The sequence below is a fragment of the Apium graveolens genome, chromosome 10 (assembly GCF_009905375.1).
Source record: "Apium graveolens cultivar Ventura chromosome 10, ASM990537v1, whole genome shotgun sequence".
Taxonomy (NCBI): Eukaryota; Viridiplantae; Streptophyta; class Magnoliopsida; order Apiales; family Apiaceae; genus Apium; species Apium graveolens.
Genome location: NC_133656.1, coordinates 228,046,065 through 228,063,638, shown reverse-complemented (window position 1 = coordinate 228,063,638; position 17,574 = coordinate 228,046,065). Strand labels below are relative to the sequence as shown.

The following is a 17,574-nucleotide window of genomic DNA, read 5'->3' as shown; positions in this document are numbered from 1 at the left end:
AAAAAGAAAATGGAGATAGAAAGACAAGACTACAAACCTAGATGAGGTTTTAGGGAGTATATTTGGTGAGAGTGTGGAAGAAAGAGAGGAATGGCAGAAGGGAAACAGAAGAAAGGTCAAGGCACATAGAAGGAGTGGAGATAACACTGAAGTAACCAAATCTATATCTAAACCACTATCTTCCATACCTGAACCCCTTGTTGCTGATCCCACAATAAACATCCATGGTGAACCAATCATTCCAAAAGAGGAACCTATTGATTGGGACACTATCAAATTGCCTACCTTTCTAACCACTCTTCCACCACCAAAGAAACAGAAAAGAAAACCAAAATCTACACCTCCCATAACCTCTAAGAAATTCACTCAAAAACAAAAACCTAAGCCTAAGTCACCCATTTCTAAAGATGATTATGTTCACATCTGTGACATAAAAGAAATTTCAGACATTGAACTCTATCTGGATGAGCTGGAGGATGTAAGGGGAATAGCTGCCTACAGACAGCTACCAGAGAGATTAGTGTTCAGATATAAAGGAGCTGGGGAAAGAACATGGCCTCTCCACAGGATTCTGGATGAAGGCTACTCTACCTTGATTAGAGTCTTTTCAGCCATACAAAAGGATTCTGGCTTTACCAGAACTGCCAAGACTGAAATTCTCAACAAGATAGCCAATATAAGGAAAACTTGGAGGGAGCCCAATGCTTTACCCAGGACTTTACTCATTCAAGAAAGGGGAATTACAATTCACAAATCACCTCATTGGTTGATGGAATTTAGAGATGATAAAGGAGTCAGAAGATTTTTCAGACTTGAAGACCAACTCAAGATTGCCAGCAATGAAACTCTCAAAGAAATGCAATCTAAGTTGGATGTCAGTGTTGAAGATGAAGCTGAATTCTTCAGACAACTCCAACTCCAAATTGAGGAAAATGACAAAAGGCTAGGAAAGAAAACCAGGGAACAAAGAAGAAAAAGATGATCTGCTCAGACTAAAGGAGTGTCCTTGGAAACACTGTAAATCTTCAATTACCTCCTAGTACATACACTTTTGCAGCATTTTTAAATTTCTACTTAGTTTCAATTCATATATCTGTTAAGTGTTTTGTTATCATCAAGTTAACCCTGAATTTATGCCTACAATTCTTATAGACATAAATAGGGGGAGATTGTTAGGAATGTATGTGCATTAGTTTGATGATATGTTTAACAAAATACTTAAGTAGAAATTTAGTGTCTGTAGCCTCAACGGATAAGACCACTTTGGCTATCCGTTGATGGTGTAGCTTTACTTAGAAATAAGTTTAGTGTTGTAGCATATTTCAGTCTCTGTATTTAAAATGTAATTCTTGGAAGTTGAGAGAAACTATGAGTCATGTTGACTACTAGATGATATGCAGATAGGAAGGCCAATTGTAAATACTTCATGCCTTGTAATTTTGTATAAATGAAGTGGTATCAACGGATGACTTAAAGACCTTCAACGGATAAGAAGCTAAGCTTCAACGGATGTCTCTAAAGCTTCAACGGATAAAGTCATCAACGGATAACATCCTTCAACGGATGAGTACATCAACGGATGAAAGCTTCAACGGATAATATCCTTCAACGGATGCTCTAATGATTAGCCGTTGATAAGGGGTAGTTGTACGTACGAACAGAGGCACATGGGTTGATAGAGACAACTGAGATGTGGTAGCCGAATTTCAGGAACAACAGAAAAAGCAGCCGTTCTTCTACAGTACAAAGATGCAATAGTCAACAAAGTACTGGAGTGAACAGGAAAAGAAGCAAGTGAAGAACTTATTTTATTACTGTATTTTTATATTGTTTTTCACTTGTACACTTGGTAATATATAAACCAAGTAGAAGCTAGTAATTAGAAGAGAATTTTCCAGAGCTGTTTAGAAAAATATTGAGAGAAAATTCATCTAGTTTGTACTAGGATGCAGCTGTGATCAACATTGTTTAATCACAGATTTTCTAAAATACCATCTCTGGTGGAACAACAAATCCACCAGAAAAGTTTTTAAGGTCTGTTGTGTTCTTTACATTTGTGCTTGAATATATATCTGTCTGTATTAGCTTAAAGCAATTCACACACTTGTTCTTCTTGAACACACAACTTTATAAACTGCTCAAAACTTGAAAAAGTTTTGAGATTTACATTCAACCCCCCTTCTGTAAATCTCATTGTTAGTCCACTAGGAATAACACATTATAATTGCATGATCCATAAAAAAACTCTAGAAAATGACCCGTGCGAGCCCCTATTTTTAATTTTTATATAAAAGATGTGCTTTGTGGGAATCCAGCTCGAGATATTGCATTCACATATACAACCTCATACCACTACAGCATAATGTCACAAGTTTTTTATCATACACATAATATGTAAGTGTGCTAAATAAATATTTTATTTCACTTTAAAGATAGTTACATGAATTCCGCCAAAAAGATAGTTACTTTAATATTTCTACAATTAATTTGAAAGAATTAAATTCCGGATACAAAATTAGACATAGTACATAAATGAATTATTGTCTTATTCATTAATCTTTTTTTAGTTTGAAAATGTATCTCATATATTTTTAACATATTTTATTAATATAAAAAGTATTAAAATGTGCATATATAATTTTTAAAGAAAATATAATTGCTTATATATATATATATAATTTATAATGGTATTACATATTTGGATGAGCTCGAATTATAATGAGTAAAAGCATTTTATTTTATTCTAATTTGAAATTAGAACTTGACCCATTCTTCAAAAAATACTCGAAATTTGATTACATGACCCGGCCTAAAAACATCGTCACATTCGATGTTTAGCAAATTTAAATTACAAGTTCGGCGAGAATATCTTACCAATAATATGAATTTTTTAATATCTTATGTTAATATAAATTAATGTGTTTGAGGTATTTATCAGATCAAGTCAATTGATTATTTATAATAAAATTACTAACTTTAGTGGTAGCGCATTATTATTTTTGGGACTTGTCCCGATTTTAAAAATATTCGAAATTTGATATGAGATCTCATGAGTTTTTTTTTAAATTACGATGATATATTAAATCAATTTATTTTTTTTTTTCACTTTTAAAAAACTAGCTTTAAAAAAAATCTTATAGATAAATAATATTCATTGATCAAGATAATATTGTACACATGTTTTAAATTATTTTTATATTTTGAATTATTCAAATAAAAGTTATATCTATACAATATTGTAACATTTGATTCAATGCGTTTTATACTATTTAAAGAAAATATTTATATTGTTCAATAATCTCAATGAATTAATCAGTTCAACTCATATTTATAAAATTTTATAAAATTGAAAAATATTTATTTTTTAGGAGAATAGTATGCAAAGTTATCAAATTATTATATGAAGAAATATTAGAGTAGTAATGAAAGGAACTTAAAAACGGTTTAAATAACAATATGATTATAATTTTTTCTTCGAATTCTTGAAAAAAAAAATCATGAATATTAATAATAAGTCTTTATAATATATAATTTATTTTTATGTTACAACCATGATTGATACTCAGTTGCGTAAAAACTAGATATAGATTGTTTGTAAGTGATAATATGAATACCATATATAAATTATTGTAATTTATTTATTATATAATTTTAATTTTTGAATAATTATAAATGCATGTTATTTAAGTAATCATTTGTCTGACTAGATGTTAATAGTGATTAAAAATGTACATAAATCAGATATTTAGCTTATAAATAATCGAAACCATCGTAATTTATTAAAAAATGTAACATACGACAATTTACATGCTAACACACGTACATATAACTTAATGTTACTTTGGTAACCGTAGTGTAAATAAAAAACTAACAATTTTCCATGCATACATAAGTTGAATTTCAAAAACTAACATTTTTCATTAAAATCAACTTTTATATTAATAGTAGTGTAAATTTTACATTATTGTATATTATGATTGTAAGTCATCCTGACATGAGTTATGCATTTTTTATCTTTTTAAATTAAGTAAGTTAATTGTAAGTTAGTAGTGAACTCAGTAATAATATAGACAAATATATATAATTTATTTGAATAAAATTCAAAATTTTTGATTAACTCTTTATTCAACATAAATGTTATTTTTAACTTTTCATTTGTAAACATACTAACGGTATTTTACAGATTAAGTATAATCATCTCGTTTTAAACGTACAGTGACTACCATATTTATATTCATTCACTAAATATAAATTATACAACACAAATAAGAATATATATATATATTGCTTAATTAGTTATATTTGAAACGTTGTGTAATTTGGTATTGTCTTTTATGAAAATAATACACGCTGATAAACAATCGACTTGTATTTGATATACGTTAGATATTATGCAACATTTACGAATAAGATAATAATTAAAAATATTATAAAATTCTAGAAAATGGAGGGGGAAATAGAGCTTGTTAGAGATAAATTTTATCTTCATTTCTTCTAAATTTGACTCAAGAGCCTATATAAGAATATTGTTAGAGTTGCTTTACAAACATTATAATTGCATGATGTATAATAAAAACTTTAGAAAATGACCCGTACCTCGCACGAGTTATCATGCTATTATACTAATATTCAAACATCAATTGCAATATAATATTCTAATACAGTTTTATATGTAATATGATAAACACCAATTGTAATAAAACGTTCGAATACAAAATTAGATAGAATATAATTAGAGATTTAACAAATTATAAATATAAAATAATTACATTTCAATAGCATAGAAAATGATTAATTTTCTACTATATATGACTTTAATATTTACAATTCCAATTTTGTAAATTTCTAAATATTTGCATATTTGTTGCTACAATTTCACAACAAACTTTCAAAAGTCAAAATAATATTGCAACATCGTATATATATATTAAAAAAGTTTAAAAAAAATAATAAACAAATTTTTAAAAACCATGCATCACACAGATTATAAAATAGATTCCTTATATCTCATTCATTTTTATACAATTTTCTTTTTAAAATATCTCATTTAATTTTATACATTTAAAAATTTACCAAAAATCATAAAAATTTTATAATATAAAACTTAACTACACAACTAAACATATACAATTCTACCAGACCGAGGGAGTATCGAATAACATTAACGGACTTTAAAACGTTAACTTTGCAACAATCAACAAACTTAAGATTCACTAATAAATTTCAAGGCAAAATCAAAGTCTGGCAATAATTTAACTTCCCAAACACCAGTGATTCTATATACCAAAACTCTCTAATAATTGAACTTTTGAGCATTCGAGCAAAAATTTTATAATTTGCTAGAAAGAAATCCGCGAAAAAAATCCACCACTGATATGATATAAAAAGATGTCCTATGATAATTAAGCAAGTTTCGCTGATCAAATTCATAATGTAAGATGACAAAACATTTAAGGGTGGATAAGAGATTAAAACAGTAGAACACTCTACTTCTTCTCTTCCTTCTCAGCTTCTGCAGCTCTCTTCAATCTAGCGCCAAGATGACGTTCATGTGTCCTCTCTGCACGAAGTTTGGAATAGGCATTGAATGACTTCATCTCCTCTGTAACCTTGACAAGCTCCACAGCTGGTTTCTCACGAGCAATGGGCATGTATGAGCCCGTGACTTGAGTTGCAGTTGCCAACTCCTCAGGCGCAGAATCACCAGCCTGAAACAGAAAATATGTTCAGAATATTTCTAAAGAAAAATTAAGATTCGCTTACTGGTTAATTCGGTAACCAGCTAATACCTTGAACTTGCGAGGACGTCTTGGGAAGACGACAAGCTTAGCCTTGTATGTCTTTAGCCTTTGAACATTTGTTTGCAAGCCCTCCAGAGAGCGATTCCTGCGGCGATGATCAACCGCAATGCCAATGGTGGGAGCCAACTTTTTTGGGATAGCTGCAGCCTAGTAATAAATTATATATCAAATAATTGACATTAGGCAAACATAGGTTCATGGACCAAACCAGAAATTCAAGATGGGATTTCAATAAAAGGTGGTTGTGCTTTAAGAAATTAAATCAACTTCGTTAAAAAAAATATCTAGCTGCAAAAGGTCATGATATTAACTAGCAAGAATATTTGACTATTTGCTGACAACATGCCCAAACACATGTAGATGCCCTTTCGAGTAAAAATACCTGTTTTCTACAGAATCAAAGTTATTTCTTACTGTCATCTACTCAAAACAATTATTTCATAGCTTGCTTGCGAGGTCAAGCATCATACATACCCATGTGCACATATAAAAAGAGCATTTTTGATGTTCGCATTACTAAAACTCACTCAGACTTAAAAAATCAAACGCCCACTTAAACTGAGGGGGCAGCAGCAACCAATGTAGAATTGCCCTTCATAGCCATGGGTCAGACTTGAGACTTGGGCTATATTTGGATTGGGGGTTGGCTGGGGTTGGATTGGTAAGGGCTGGGCTGGGTTCGGAGAAACTTCGTTTGGGAAGATGACAGAGAAGAGGGGTTAAATTTGGATGGGCTGGGAAAGGGCTGGCAAAGAGTTTGAGTACGGTTTGAAAAACTGAAATCTCAACACCCCGATTTGGGGTGTTGATAACGGCATATTCTCTCTCTCCATACTCTAACGTGCAATCCTTCAATTAATTACCGACTCCTGAGATCCATTGATTGATTGCTCTCTGGATTGAAAAAAACACTACGATCCGGCACACATTATGTATATAGGAGTATCTAATTTCTTGAGAAAATTTATAATTTAAATTTATCAATTTCAGTAATTTGTTAATTTTTCTTTCAGTATTTGATCTTTTTATTAAAATGTTTCAAGATTTTCTACAAATATTTTTTTAACTTTTAAAACTTTAAATTTTCAAATGGTTTAAAAATAAAAAAAAATTATTTTTATCCTTTTTTCATAAACAATGCAAACTTTGTTAGCCCAACTTTCACTACAAACCACCGATTGAAATAGGGTAAGGGTTGAACTCCCACTCTCTTAATCTTTGTATCCAAACAAGATAGAGGTTAAACTTGACCCAACCCAACCTAACCTAGCCTTACCCAAGTTAACCCAACACATCCTCTCCCTTCTCAACCCCCAATACAAATGAAGCCTTCAAGTCAATATTTTACATTCTACCCCGGGTCAATACCTTTGATACAAATAACATTTAAATTAGTATGTTCAAATATCTACAAGCTATCTAAGCAAGAAAATTTTGCATCCATTCCCCTCTTTAATACACAGACAAAAACAATGACATGGCAAAAAATAATAATGATTTCAGAAACTAGCTTTCCAGTAAAGCGTTCAGGTTGGGGGATATTCTATAGGCAACTAACCTTGAGCTCCTCAAGAGAAAATCCCCTGCCAGCCCTGACTTTCATGTTGTACTTGAGTGTCTGCCCGTGAACAATGGGACGAAGTGGCCCAGCTATAGGACGAGGGAAGGTCTTCACAGCCTTCTTTTGCCTTGCTGGATTATTTAATAAAGAAAACAAAACATTAATATCCATTTTCCTTATCAACATTCACAGGTTTTCACCTTTTGCTATTTATCACATTGACTAGAAACCAAAGAAGTTAGTCCCGAATTGTAACTGTGAGAGCTTTTCTAGAGGCAGAACGCTTTACCGTTTCTTCTCCTGGTCTTGCGAGCTGGCTGGTTAAACCAGGTCTTGATATAGTTCTGCCAATGCTTCTTAAAATGACCATTCGGAATAACATTGTTATGCTTCATTTCTTACCTACAACACCAGACTATAAAACAATGTCATTACAAGTCACACTCCACAAACTCACAAATACATGTATGCAAACATTAATTAGCATTTCAGAAACTCGGACTCGCAAGCTTTTTCAACACCACAATATACACCATTAACATCATACTGTAACCTTCCAACTTGTTTCTTCCTAAACATCGCCTAAATAATCCGACAAGAAACAAATACAATCAAACAAAGTCATATCTATCAATTCCATAATTCAAATTTCTACTCTTAATCTAACAAAACTTATTCGAAAAATGAGCTTATAACAAACTAAAATCACACAAATACAAAAGTGCATATCAATTTCATAATACATAACCTACACAATCTAATACACTAAATACAAATAAATACGCAGTAAAACAAATGTAACATAACATAAAATGATGTATACGCACAATATACATACAAAACTAATTAAAAATGACTAATTAGCATCATCAAACTAGCTACAAACACAGAAACAACAAACATTTTCGAATCTAAGACTATACATACAGCATATGAATCTACACATATACAATATAGATACAGATATACATACAGTGAAGCTAAGTAAATGAGACTCACAGGTTAATTCTAAGAAGATCGGGAGGGGATATGATAAAGGGGCGCTCTGCAAGTGAAAAACCCTAATGATATACTATGTGATTTTAGGGTTTATTGGGCCTATTTTGTTGTATAGATCATTCTTGTTTTGGGATTTACCCGGCCCACCGATTTTGCAGCCTTCAACTATAAAACTTAATGTTTTTTCTATCTATTGTTAAATGTTGGAGGCCACCTATAAATTATATCCTTTCCTGTACTCTAGTATTATAAGCCAAACATAGTTTGGTTTAGCGGTTAGTTAATACTTTTATAAAAGCTACGCTAATACCTTTTAAAATTAAGTTTAAACAAAAATAATGTTATTAAAAAAATAAATCAAGTATCTAATATAACTACAAACTCTATGAATTATTATCCAACTTAATATCTAATTGTACTAAATTTCTTTCTTACCTCTTTTATTTTTGGTTAATACCTACTTAAAAAATAGTTAACACGACTTTCAAAAACTTTAATAATATTAAAAATAGGAAAAATTATGTATTTTTAACCCTTCTTAAATTAATTCAAATTATAATTCTCTCCAAGTCGGATAGGATTCCCTATGTTTAAATATGATTCCTTATGTATAAAAAACATCGATAACTAAAAAACGTGTGAATAGGAGTGGTGCATGTGGATAATTTGCTATTATTATTTTTAATATTGTTTTTTTAATTTTTTCTTGATTTATTAATTTTTTGTTATATTATATTTTGAATTGCTAAAATTAATTTTGGAAGTTTTTAGTTTCCTATAAAAGAGATAATAAAAAAGTTGGGTGCGCTTATAAATTAAGTTATATAATAGTTCATGGAGTTTATAATTATATTAAATACATAATTTAATTTTTTAATTAAATTATATTTATTTAAACTTTATTTTATTTAATCTATCTATACTATACTATTATAAGTGAAACATTATTTCATTTGGTTAACACATTCGTAAAAAGTATGTTAATAATTTCTAAAATAAATTTAAAAAAAAAAATTTAAATTAAAAAAATAAATCATGTATCTGATCTAAAAACGAACTCTATAAATTATTATCCAACTTAATTTTTAATCGAACTCAATTTTTTTCTTGCCTCTTTTATCGGAAACGAAACACTTCCAAAATTAATTTTAATAATTTAAATTATAATATAAAAAAAAATTAATAAATCAAGAAACAAATAAAAAAAACTATATTATTATAAGCAAAATAAGGTTTCATTTGGTCGGTTGGTTAACACCTTTCTAAAAAGTTCGTTAACACCTTCCAAAATAAAGTTCAAACAAATATAATTTATTTAAAAATATTAAATCATGTATCTAATATAACTACAAACTCTATTAATTATTATCCAAATTTTATTTCTAATCGCACTCAACTTCTTTTTTGCCACTTTTGTAGGGAACAAAACACTTTTGTTATTATTACTTTGATTTGTTTGATGTCATTATATCGATCAAAAATTATTTTTTAATATTTATTTTGTTTTAACCCGACTCAATGGTATAATTTTTTAACTGCATAATTAATATTTTTTATTTTGTTTAAACCCGGCAAAACTTTTGATATTTCATTTTTAATATAACTAACTATAATTTGTTATATAGTTTCGAAAGTAGGCAATAAATACTTGCATAAGATAGTTTCGAAATTAGAGCAAGTTATATGGAAGAAGTAAGTGGCAATTGAATTGAAAATAAATAGGTGTGTATGTCAGATTAAAGTAAATAGAAATTTAGGACGAGTCAAGTAAGTAAGTATAAGAGATGTTTCCTTTAAACCTCCCAACTAAATAGATGGTGAATATGTATTTTAAATTAAATTTATCTATAAGTAAGTATATTTTAATTAAATTATTTTTTTAATAAGTAAGTCTATCAAATAGTTTTAAATAAATGAATGTATTACCCGTCCTAGAATAAACAGACAAAACTCTTAATTTTTTAATATTACAAATTGAGAAGTTTTCGGATTTACATTATTTTTTTAGTGTGTTTCCATAGTTTCGTTGACACATGTCATTTAGCCTTTGTTTGAGAGTACTGCTAAAAACTGTTGTGCTGTGAGAAAAAATGCTGATGGGAAAAATGCTGTCAGGAAAATTAGATGACTGTTTGGTATTTTTTTTTTTAATTTATGCATATTTTGAGATATAATATATAAAAATAATATTTTTGAGAAGGTTTGATAGTGAAACTGATAACTAATTCTTGCAAAAGCTGAAAATAATTTTTTCCAAAAGAATCGGGGACATGTTTTTGCTAACATCAACTTTTAGACAAAAACGCTTTTTCAGACAACAGCTTTTATAATTTACCAAACATTTTTTTAACAGTTTTTCAGCAAAAAGCTGCTGTAGCTGTCTCAACAGCAATACCAAACGGATCCTTATACTACGAGACTTTGAGGTTACAGAGAAGTTATGTGGGCTAGACCTAAAAAGCTTGTGTGAGCAGAGTTTTATTTCTCTATTAAGTTTTCAAAAAATAATTATATTAGTTTTGTATTATTTATTTTCAGAATGCTTTAAATTATTATTTTTTGGAAGGCCTTAACAAATATTTTTGGAAGGTGTTATGTTTGCTTAATAATACAATTAAACCTTTTAAAATAATATGGCTGTGACCAAGAAAAAATATTACTTCAGCGAGTTTATTACTTTATCGGGAGTAAATATACATTTTGTCCATATGTTAGGACGGGAGAAAAATATTATTTTAGCGAGATTATTACTTTATTGATTATTACTTTATCGGGGTTCAATTGTAGTTTAATTATAAATGATAGATTATTACTTGGATTACTAAAATTTAATTTTTGAAGTGTTTGGTTCCCTACATAATAGGTAACAAAGAAATTGAGATTAAGTTGAATAACAATTTATAGAGTTTGTAGTTATATTAGATACATTATTTAATTTTTTAATTAAATTATATTTATTTAAACTTTATTTTGAAAGGCGTTAACATACTTTTTTGGAAAGTGTTTACCCGCCGACCAAACGAAACCATGTTTCGCTTATAATAGTATAGTATAATAATACCAAATCATCCACATGTGCTAGTCATATTCAAGACTCCCAATTTCTTATAAGATTTTAAAAATCTAAATTTTGAATCCATCAATAACATGATATATGCAAAATAATACATAAATATTTTAACTTCAATAATCTTAATAATATATAATTATTATTTTTTATAAAGTATTTATATAAAATAATAAATTTGTAAATGTTATCATCAGCCCGCGCATCGCACGAGTTATAGGCTAGTATATTATAATAACTGGAATAGGGTATAATTTCGTATGCTTTTTTTTGTTGGTTTAATTATCCCTATTTATGACCGTCTGTACTATACTATTGTAAACGAAACATAGTTTCGTTTGGTCGGTTGGTTAACACATTCCTAAAAAATATGCTAACATCTTCCAAAATAAAGTTTTAAAAAATAAATGAAGTATCTAATATAACTACAAACTCTATGAATTTTTATCCACCTTAATATCTAATTACATTCAAATTCTTTCTTACATCTTTTGTTGGAAATCAAACACTTTTAAAATTAATTTTAGTAATTCAAATTATAGTATAACAACATAATTAATAAATAATAATAAAAAAAATATTTTTCAAAAAATAATATCAATCTATGTATCTATATAATGCACGGGATAATTATAACATAATATTATTATTTATATAATATTTTTTGTAAAAATAAAAAATTATAAAAGATAATTAAAGAAAATATAATAACAATGTATTACTGAAATTAATGATCATATATTTTGTATATTATACTTTTGACGAATTCAAATTTGGATATTTAAAATATTAAGATTTAGAATATTGTTCATATTTAATATAACGATTCTCATATATTTATTTTAAAATTTGATAATACCATCACATATCAATACTAAATTATTAAAATTGAAAAATATTAAAAATGTGATATGACTACTCATATTTTAATACTTACACGATAAATTCTTTATTTTATAAATAAAATTTTAGTGTATAAACCCTAAATTCAATTTTTTTTACTTCGAAAACATCCATTTTTTAGTTATCGGTGTTTCTTAAACATAAAGAATTTTATTTCAACATAAGGAATCCTATTTCATGTTGGCCTATGTAAGACAACAAGGGAATGCAAGTTTTGTATTTTTTTTTCAATTTCATGTATTTTTAATTTAATTTTTAAATATAGTATTTGTGTTCATCTAATGTGTATTAACTATTAAGAATTAATTGATTATGAGATTATTGGTCTCCGACTCGGAGGGAATTATAATTTGTGTTTTGTAATGAATAACACACTGGGGGGTGAATGTGTTTTATTGTTTTTGGGCTTTTCTTGAAAGTTAATGGTTGAACAAAGTAAATTAAATATTGTAGAGAAAAGTGTTCATGCAGAATTTAAATTTGCAGAAAATAAAGAACACAGATCTTCAAAACTCACTTAATTTTATATTAAAAATTAAGACTGTTTTGCTACAAAATTTCCAAGCTCTTTGATGTTAAAGAGCTCAGCTTCTTCTTGAAAGTGATACAAGAGATTTGATCTAAATTGTTTCAACTGACTAAGTACCAGTGTTAACTTTATAACTCTGTTAACTGCTGGTTTACACAGTGGATAATAAAACATGCTATTAGCTTTTCTAAACTGTCACTTGTCATTTCTATTTATAGAAAAGCAGATATTCTATTTATGACTTAGCATATCTTTAGCACCCCGTATTTACTTTAATCTTCCTCTGTTAGTTAATCTTTGTCATTGATCTTGCACACTCTTCAAGCTGCTTTTAGTAGACTTGTCAATCCAGCTGTTGGATTGTTTGTTGATTATTTATCTTGGATATTGAACTAATCTGCAATTTTGTACTTTGAGACTGTACCTCGAGATCTCTAGTTTAAATTTATAGAACACTTGACATCTCGATAAGTACATAGGCTTATCGAGATCTCTAACACTCCATATTTAGTTTGGCTTGTAGAGGTCTTCAGCTTGTCGAGATCTCTAGTCTTCACATCTTCACTTTGACTTCTCGGCCTCTATCCTCTTTGCCCGACGATGGTAAGCTCTGGACATGGAGTGTGCAAGAGAGATGATCCTCTCCTGCAACTCCAGAGCAGCAAGGCGTTGTTGCTCAACCACCCTTGCACGTCTCTCCTGCTCTAGAGAGACCTCTCCCTCAAAGAAAAGGAAGTTGATCTGATCGTCCCACGAGAGTTCATCGAAGACCTCAACTGGAACATTAAAGGGGCTGCAAACACCCCCTTGATATGGACACGATGTCTGATAGGATCAAAGTAAACTTGGTCGCCAGCCGAATGATGAACAGGTAGATAAACTCCATTTAAAAGCCTGCAGAAGATTTGGGCATCCATTGGAGAGAGAGATGAACAAGAGGTGAGTTTTGAAATTAGGATATTTGTTGAGAATGAGAGTAGTGATGGATAAAGAGGAGTGAAAAGTTTGAATTTATAGAGGGAGAAAAAAAGAAACCAAGAGACTCTTGAAATACCCGGTTAAAAAGTGCAATAATCACACAATCATACTTTACGAGAAACTAGACAGTTAGAAATGACTAGTTACTATTCCTCATGCAAGTACTCAAGAATCTTAGTTCACTTTCTAGGATAACTATTTCCCATGCAAATAAACAAGTACTCCCTACACAAAAAGTAACCCCTCCTATCAGCAAAATATTTCACTAGCTAACTCATCAAAACAAATACTGATAATGAATTATTTTGAATAGATTCAAAACACATAATTAACACATAGTCAAATAAATTTAACTATTATCAGCATTCATAAAACATCACATATAATGCACTAGTCTACTTACATTAGACTAACATATTCCACATATTTTTTTAAAAAAATTGCACATAAGCATGTAAATGTGTCAATAAGTCTGAATAATTATAGACAAAGTATGTCAAAATTATTTTGCTGAACATAATTTATGAATTAAATTATTTCATTTTTTCATACTTTTTGCTTCTTTTGATCGGTTATATATTAACTTCATATATTTAGAATATGAATTAATAAATATTCAGTTTGCTTAGAATTTTGAGAAATTCCAAGAAAAGAAAAAAAAAACGTATTCGAGAAATCTGGGTATTTATAGTAAAAGTAAATGACTTGTCGAGAACTCAAAAATAGACATTTGAAGTTAGTCTATCGAGAAGTCATTTTGAGAAATAGAGTATATATCGAGAAGTCATTTTAAATTACTCTTTTAGAGAACTCAAACTTGACTTATCGAGATGTCAAATAAATACCCAGTTTGTCCAAAGAGTGGACTGAATTAATTCCAACTTTTATTTGAATAAATTCAAAATAAAATTGGAATAAATTTTCCAAAAAGTATTTTACCAAAATAATTTATTAATTTAAATTATCTCAGTTCTGAGTTATTGACAAGTAAAAATTGTACTTGTAGAGAACTCTGTGAATAAACACTACTAGAGAACTCTACAAGGACTTATCGATAAGTCACTTTTAAGCCTATCGAGAAGTCACTCGAGAAGTCAGTAAATTGACTTATCGAGAACTCACTCGAGAAGTCCTAAAATGACTTGTCGAGAAGTCAATTTATACTTATCGAAAACTCAATTCTCTATATACTTTTGGTTTGTGTAACTCTGCCTTGTGTTAATTTTACATACTAAGAATGTAGATTAACAACTGAGTAGTTTACTTAGAATTTGAAAAATTCCAAGTTGAATTTGAATTTGAGATACAAATATGCATAGATTTCTGAAATATTTATAATTCATATTTCATTTAACTTCCAATAAAATCAAATTACCATTGATTTACTGGAGATTAATCTGCTGCAAAATATTAGATGAGTTCTTGCATTATGATGAAGAATTAAGCATTCTAATTTCACCTACAAGTCTAGTGAAAGTTGCTTCATCCAGATGTTTAGTAAAAATGTTAGCTAATTGTTTTTCTGTTGGTACAAAAATGAGCTCAATGGTACCATTAGTAGCATGTTCTCTAATAAAATGGTACCTTACATCAATGTGCTTTGTTCTAGAATGCTTAACTGGATTAGCTACTATAGATATAACACTAGTATTGTCACACATGATAGGAATTTGTGTAACACTAGGCCATGATCCATTAGCTAATTTCTGATCCAAAGCACTTGAACACAACAACTTCCTGCAGCTATGTATTCAGCTCCAGCTGTAGAAGTTAATACAGATTATTGTTTCTTGCTATACCAGGATGTTAGGTCACACAACACCGTAGAAGGGGGTTTAATACAGTGTTAATAGAATCAAATCGATTTAACACAAGTATGTAACAAAGATCAAGTATATTGAATAAACTCTGTTACAATTAGAACTGTTGTTCTCTCTCAGTGATGAAAAAATATCACTAAGAGCTGCTAGGTTACAATGTATAATCTTCTCGATATATAGTGTAAACCCTATGTCTGTGTTTATATAGTACACAGTTACAAAATAACTTCTAATTGATATGGAATATAATCCTATCTCCTAAAATATATCAATCAGATATCTTCTACAAGTCTTCCAGTCTTCTAACTCTTTCCATGCATATCTTCTTTTGTTTTAGTCTCGATCTTCTACTGTAAATCAGCTTCCTTCCTTATATGAAAGTCTTCTCGCACTTAAGTTCTGATATGACCTTAAGTTCTGATATTAAGTTCTGACTTCCAGTAAGTCCTGATTTGAGTAAGTCCTGATATGTCCTGTTTATTAAGATCTGAAAACTAAACATGAATCATATTAGACATGATATCTCAAATATATCTAACAATCTCCCCCAACTTGTAAATTTTGCAAAATATACAAGTTAATAGATTTGATGATGTCAAAAATATTTAAGTACAAATGCAAATAAGAGTTTAACTAGATAACTAACTACAACTTACAGTCCTTGTAGTTTTTACCAATCTCACCGAGTCAATCTGAATCCATAATGATTCTTGACAAAGCTTGATATCAGCTTTTCTTCTTTAATCCTCAGGACTTGAGAGAGTGTAGTCTTGACTTGCTTCATCTCTTCATCTTGACTCCCAATCTGATAGATTGCAGTCCTTAAAGCAGAGATATGGTTTCTTTCTAAACCATCATTCAGTCTTATTACCCTAGGATGAGAAGAATCTTCATTATAGCATAGACATTTCTCATTCAGTAACACATCAAGCTTAGCAGAATCCTTCTTCATTGGAGTTTCACTTCCATAATTTTCAACAATACTAGGAATGAATTCTGTAACTCTTGAACCATAAATTCTTGCTTTATCTCTGATGGTCTTCAATATGAAATTTGACCATCTCCTGGTAATATCAGACTTTACCTCTAAAAGATAATAAAAGAATTGAAGTTCTTTCAATGATTTGTTCAGCACATCTGATTCTGACATCTGATATGTCCTTCCATCTTCAAGAAATAAAATCAGATTTTCCTTGATATTGTGCTTGTCATGAGCATCCAGTACCACTTGAACAGAGATAACCTTATCAAGGTGTTTCCTTGTAACATCTTCAAGAGGTTTGTCAGTCAAAAGAAATGGATCTCTAGTAGCAACTTCAACTCCTGTTTTGATCTTAGCTTCATCAGAATCTAGTCCATCCCTGTCTCTTGGTTCTCTAGCATTTAACCCAATAGTCATGAAAGTAGACATCAATTGGCTTTTCTTTGGATCTGATGGTTTGACATTTTTCCACAAAAGTTTCTTTTTTATCAGCTACTTCCAACTTGTCTAAATCAACTTGAGCACTGTCAGAGGTTGATGTCTTGATAATTTTATCAGAACTTGCTGTTTCAGTTATAGCTTGTTGTTCTTGACTCTGAACAACTTGAGCCTTGTCAGAGGTTGTCTTTGATTCTTCATAAATCTTCTTTCTTTTCAGAGTTTGAACATCTTTATCTTCAGCAAGATTATCATCAGTAACTTGAACCATTTTGCACACTGGTTTTATCAGAACTTGAGGATTTTTCATCTCCAGTGGCTTGGTTGGTTCATCAACTTTTTCATTTCATTTGTCTTTGGGATCAATCTCAGATTGTGATCTAGTCTTGGGCTTTGATGACTCAGTATGTGACTTCTCCTTGATCACAATGCCTTTTACCTTAGGCCTTGGAGGTTTCTTTGCAACAGAAGCTTTTGGCTTTAGATTTTTCTTTTC

General features: G+C 29.6%; 1 protein-coding gene across 3 annotated transcripts; it reads right to left on the bottom strand.

Moving 5' to 3' along the window:
• Window positions 1-5,350: 5,350 nt before the first annotated feature.
• Window positions 5,351-8,513, bottom strand: LOC141693203 (large ribosomal subunit protein eL13z-like). Of its 3 annotated transcripts, none has more exons than XM_074498224.1 (5): window positions 8,362-8,513; window positions 7,652-7,777; window positions 7,360-7,493; window positions 5,790-5,948; window positions 5,351-5,708 (listed from the first exon to the last, which is right to left on the bottom strand). In XM_074498224.1, the coding sequence occupies exons 2-5, from the start codon at window positions 7,755-7,757 to the stop codon at window positions 5,487-5,489; spliced, it is 621 nt and encodes a 206-aa protein (XP_074354325.1). In that variant the 5' UTR covers window positions 7,758-7,777; window positions 8,362-8,513; the 3' UTR covers window positions 5,351-5,486. The 3 variants fall into 3 exon arrangements, with proteins under 3 accessions (XP_074354325.1, XP_074354326.1, XP_074354327.1); XM_074498225.1 differs by having other exon boundaries at window positions 7,652-7,764; window positions 8,362-8,509; XM_074498226.1 differs by lacking the exon at window positions 8,362-8,513 and adding an exon at window positions 8,336-8,354 and having other exon boundaries at window positions 7,652-7,764.
• Window positions 8,514-17,574: the final 9,061 nt, after the last annotated feature.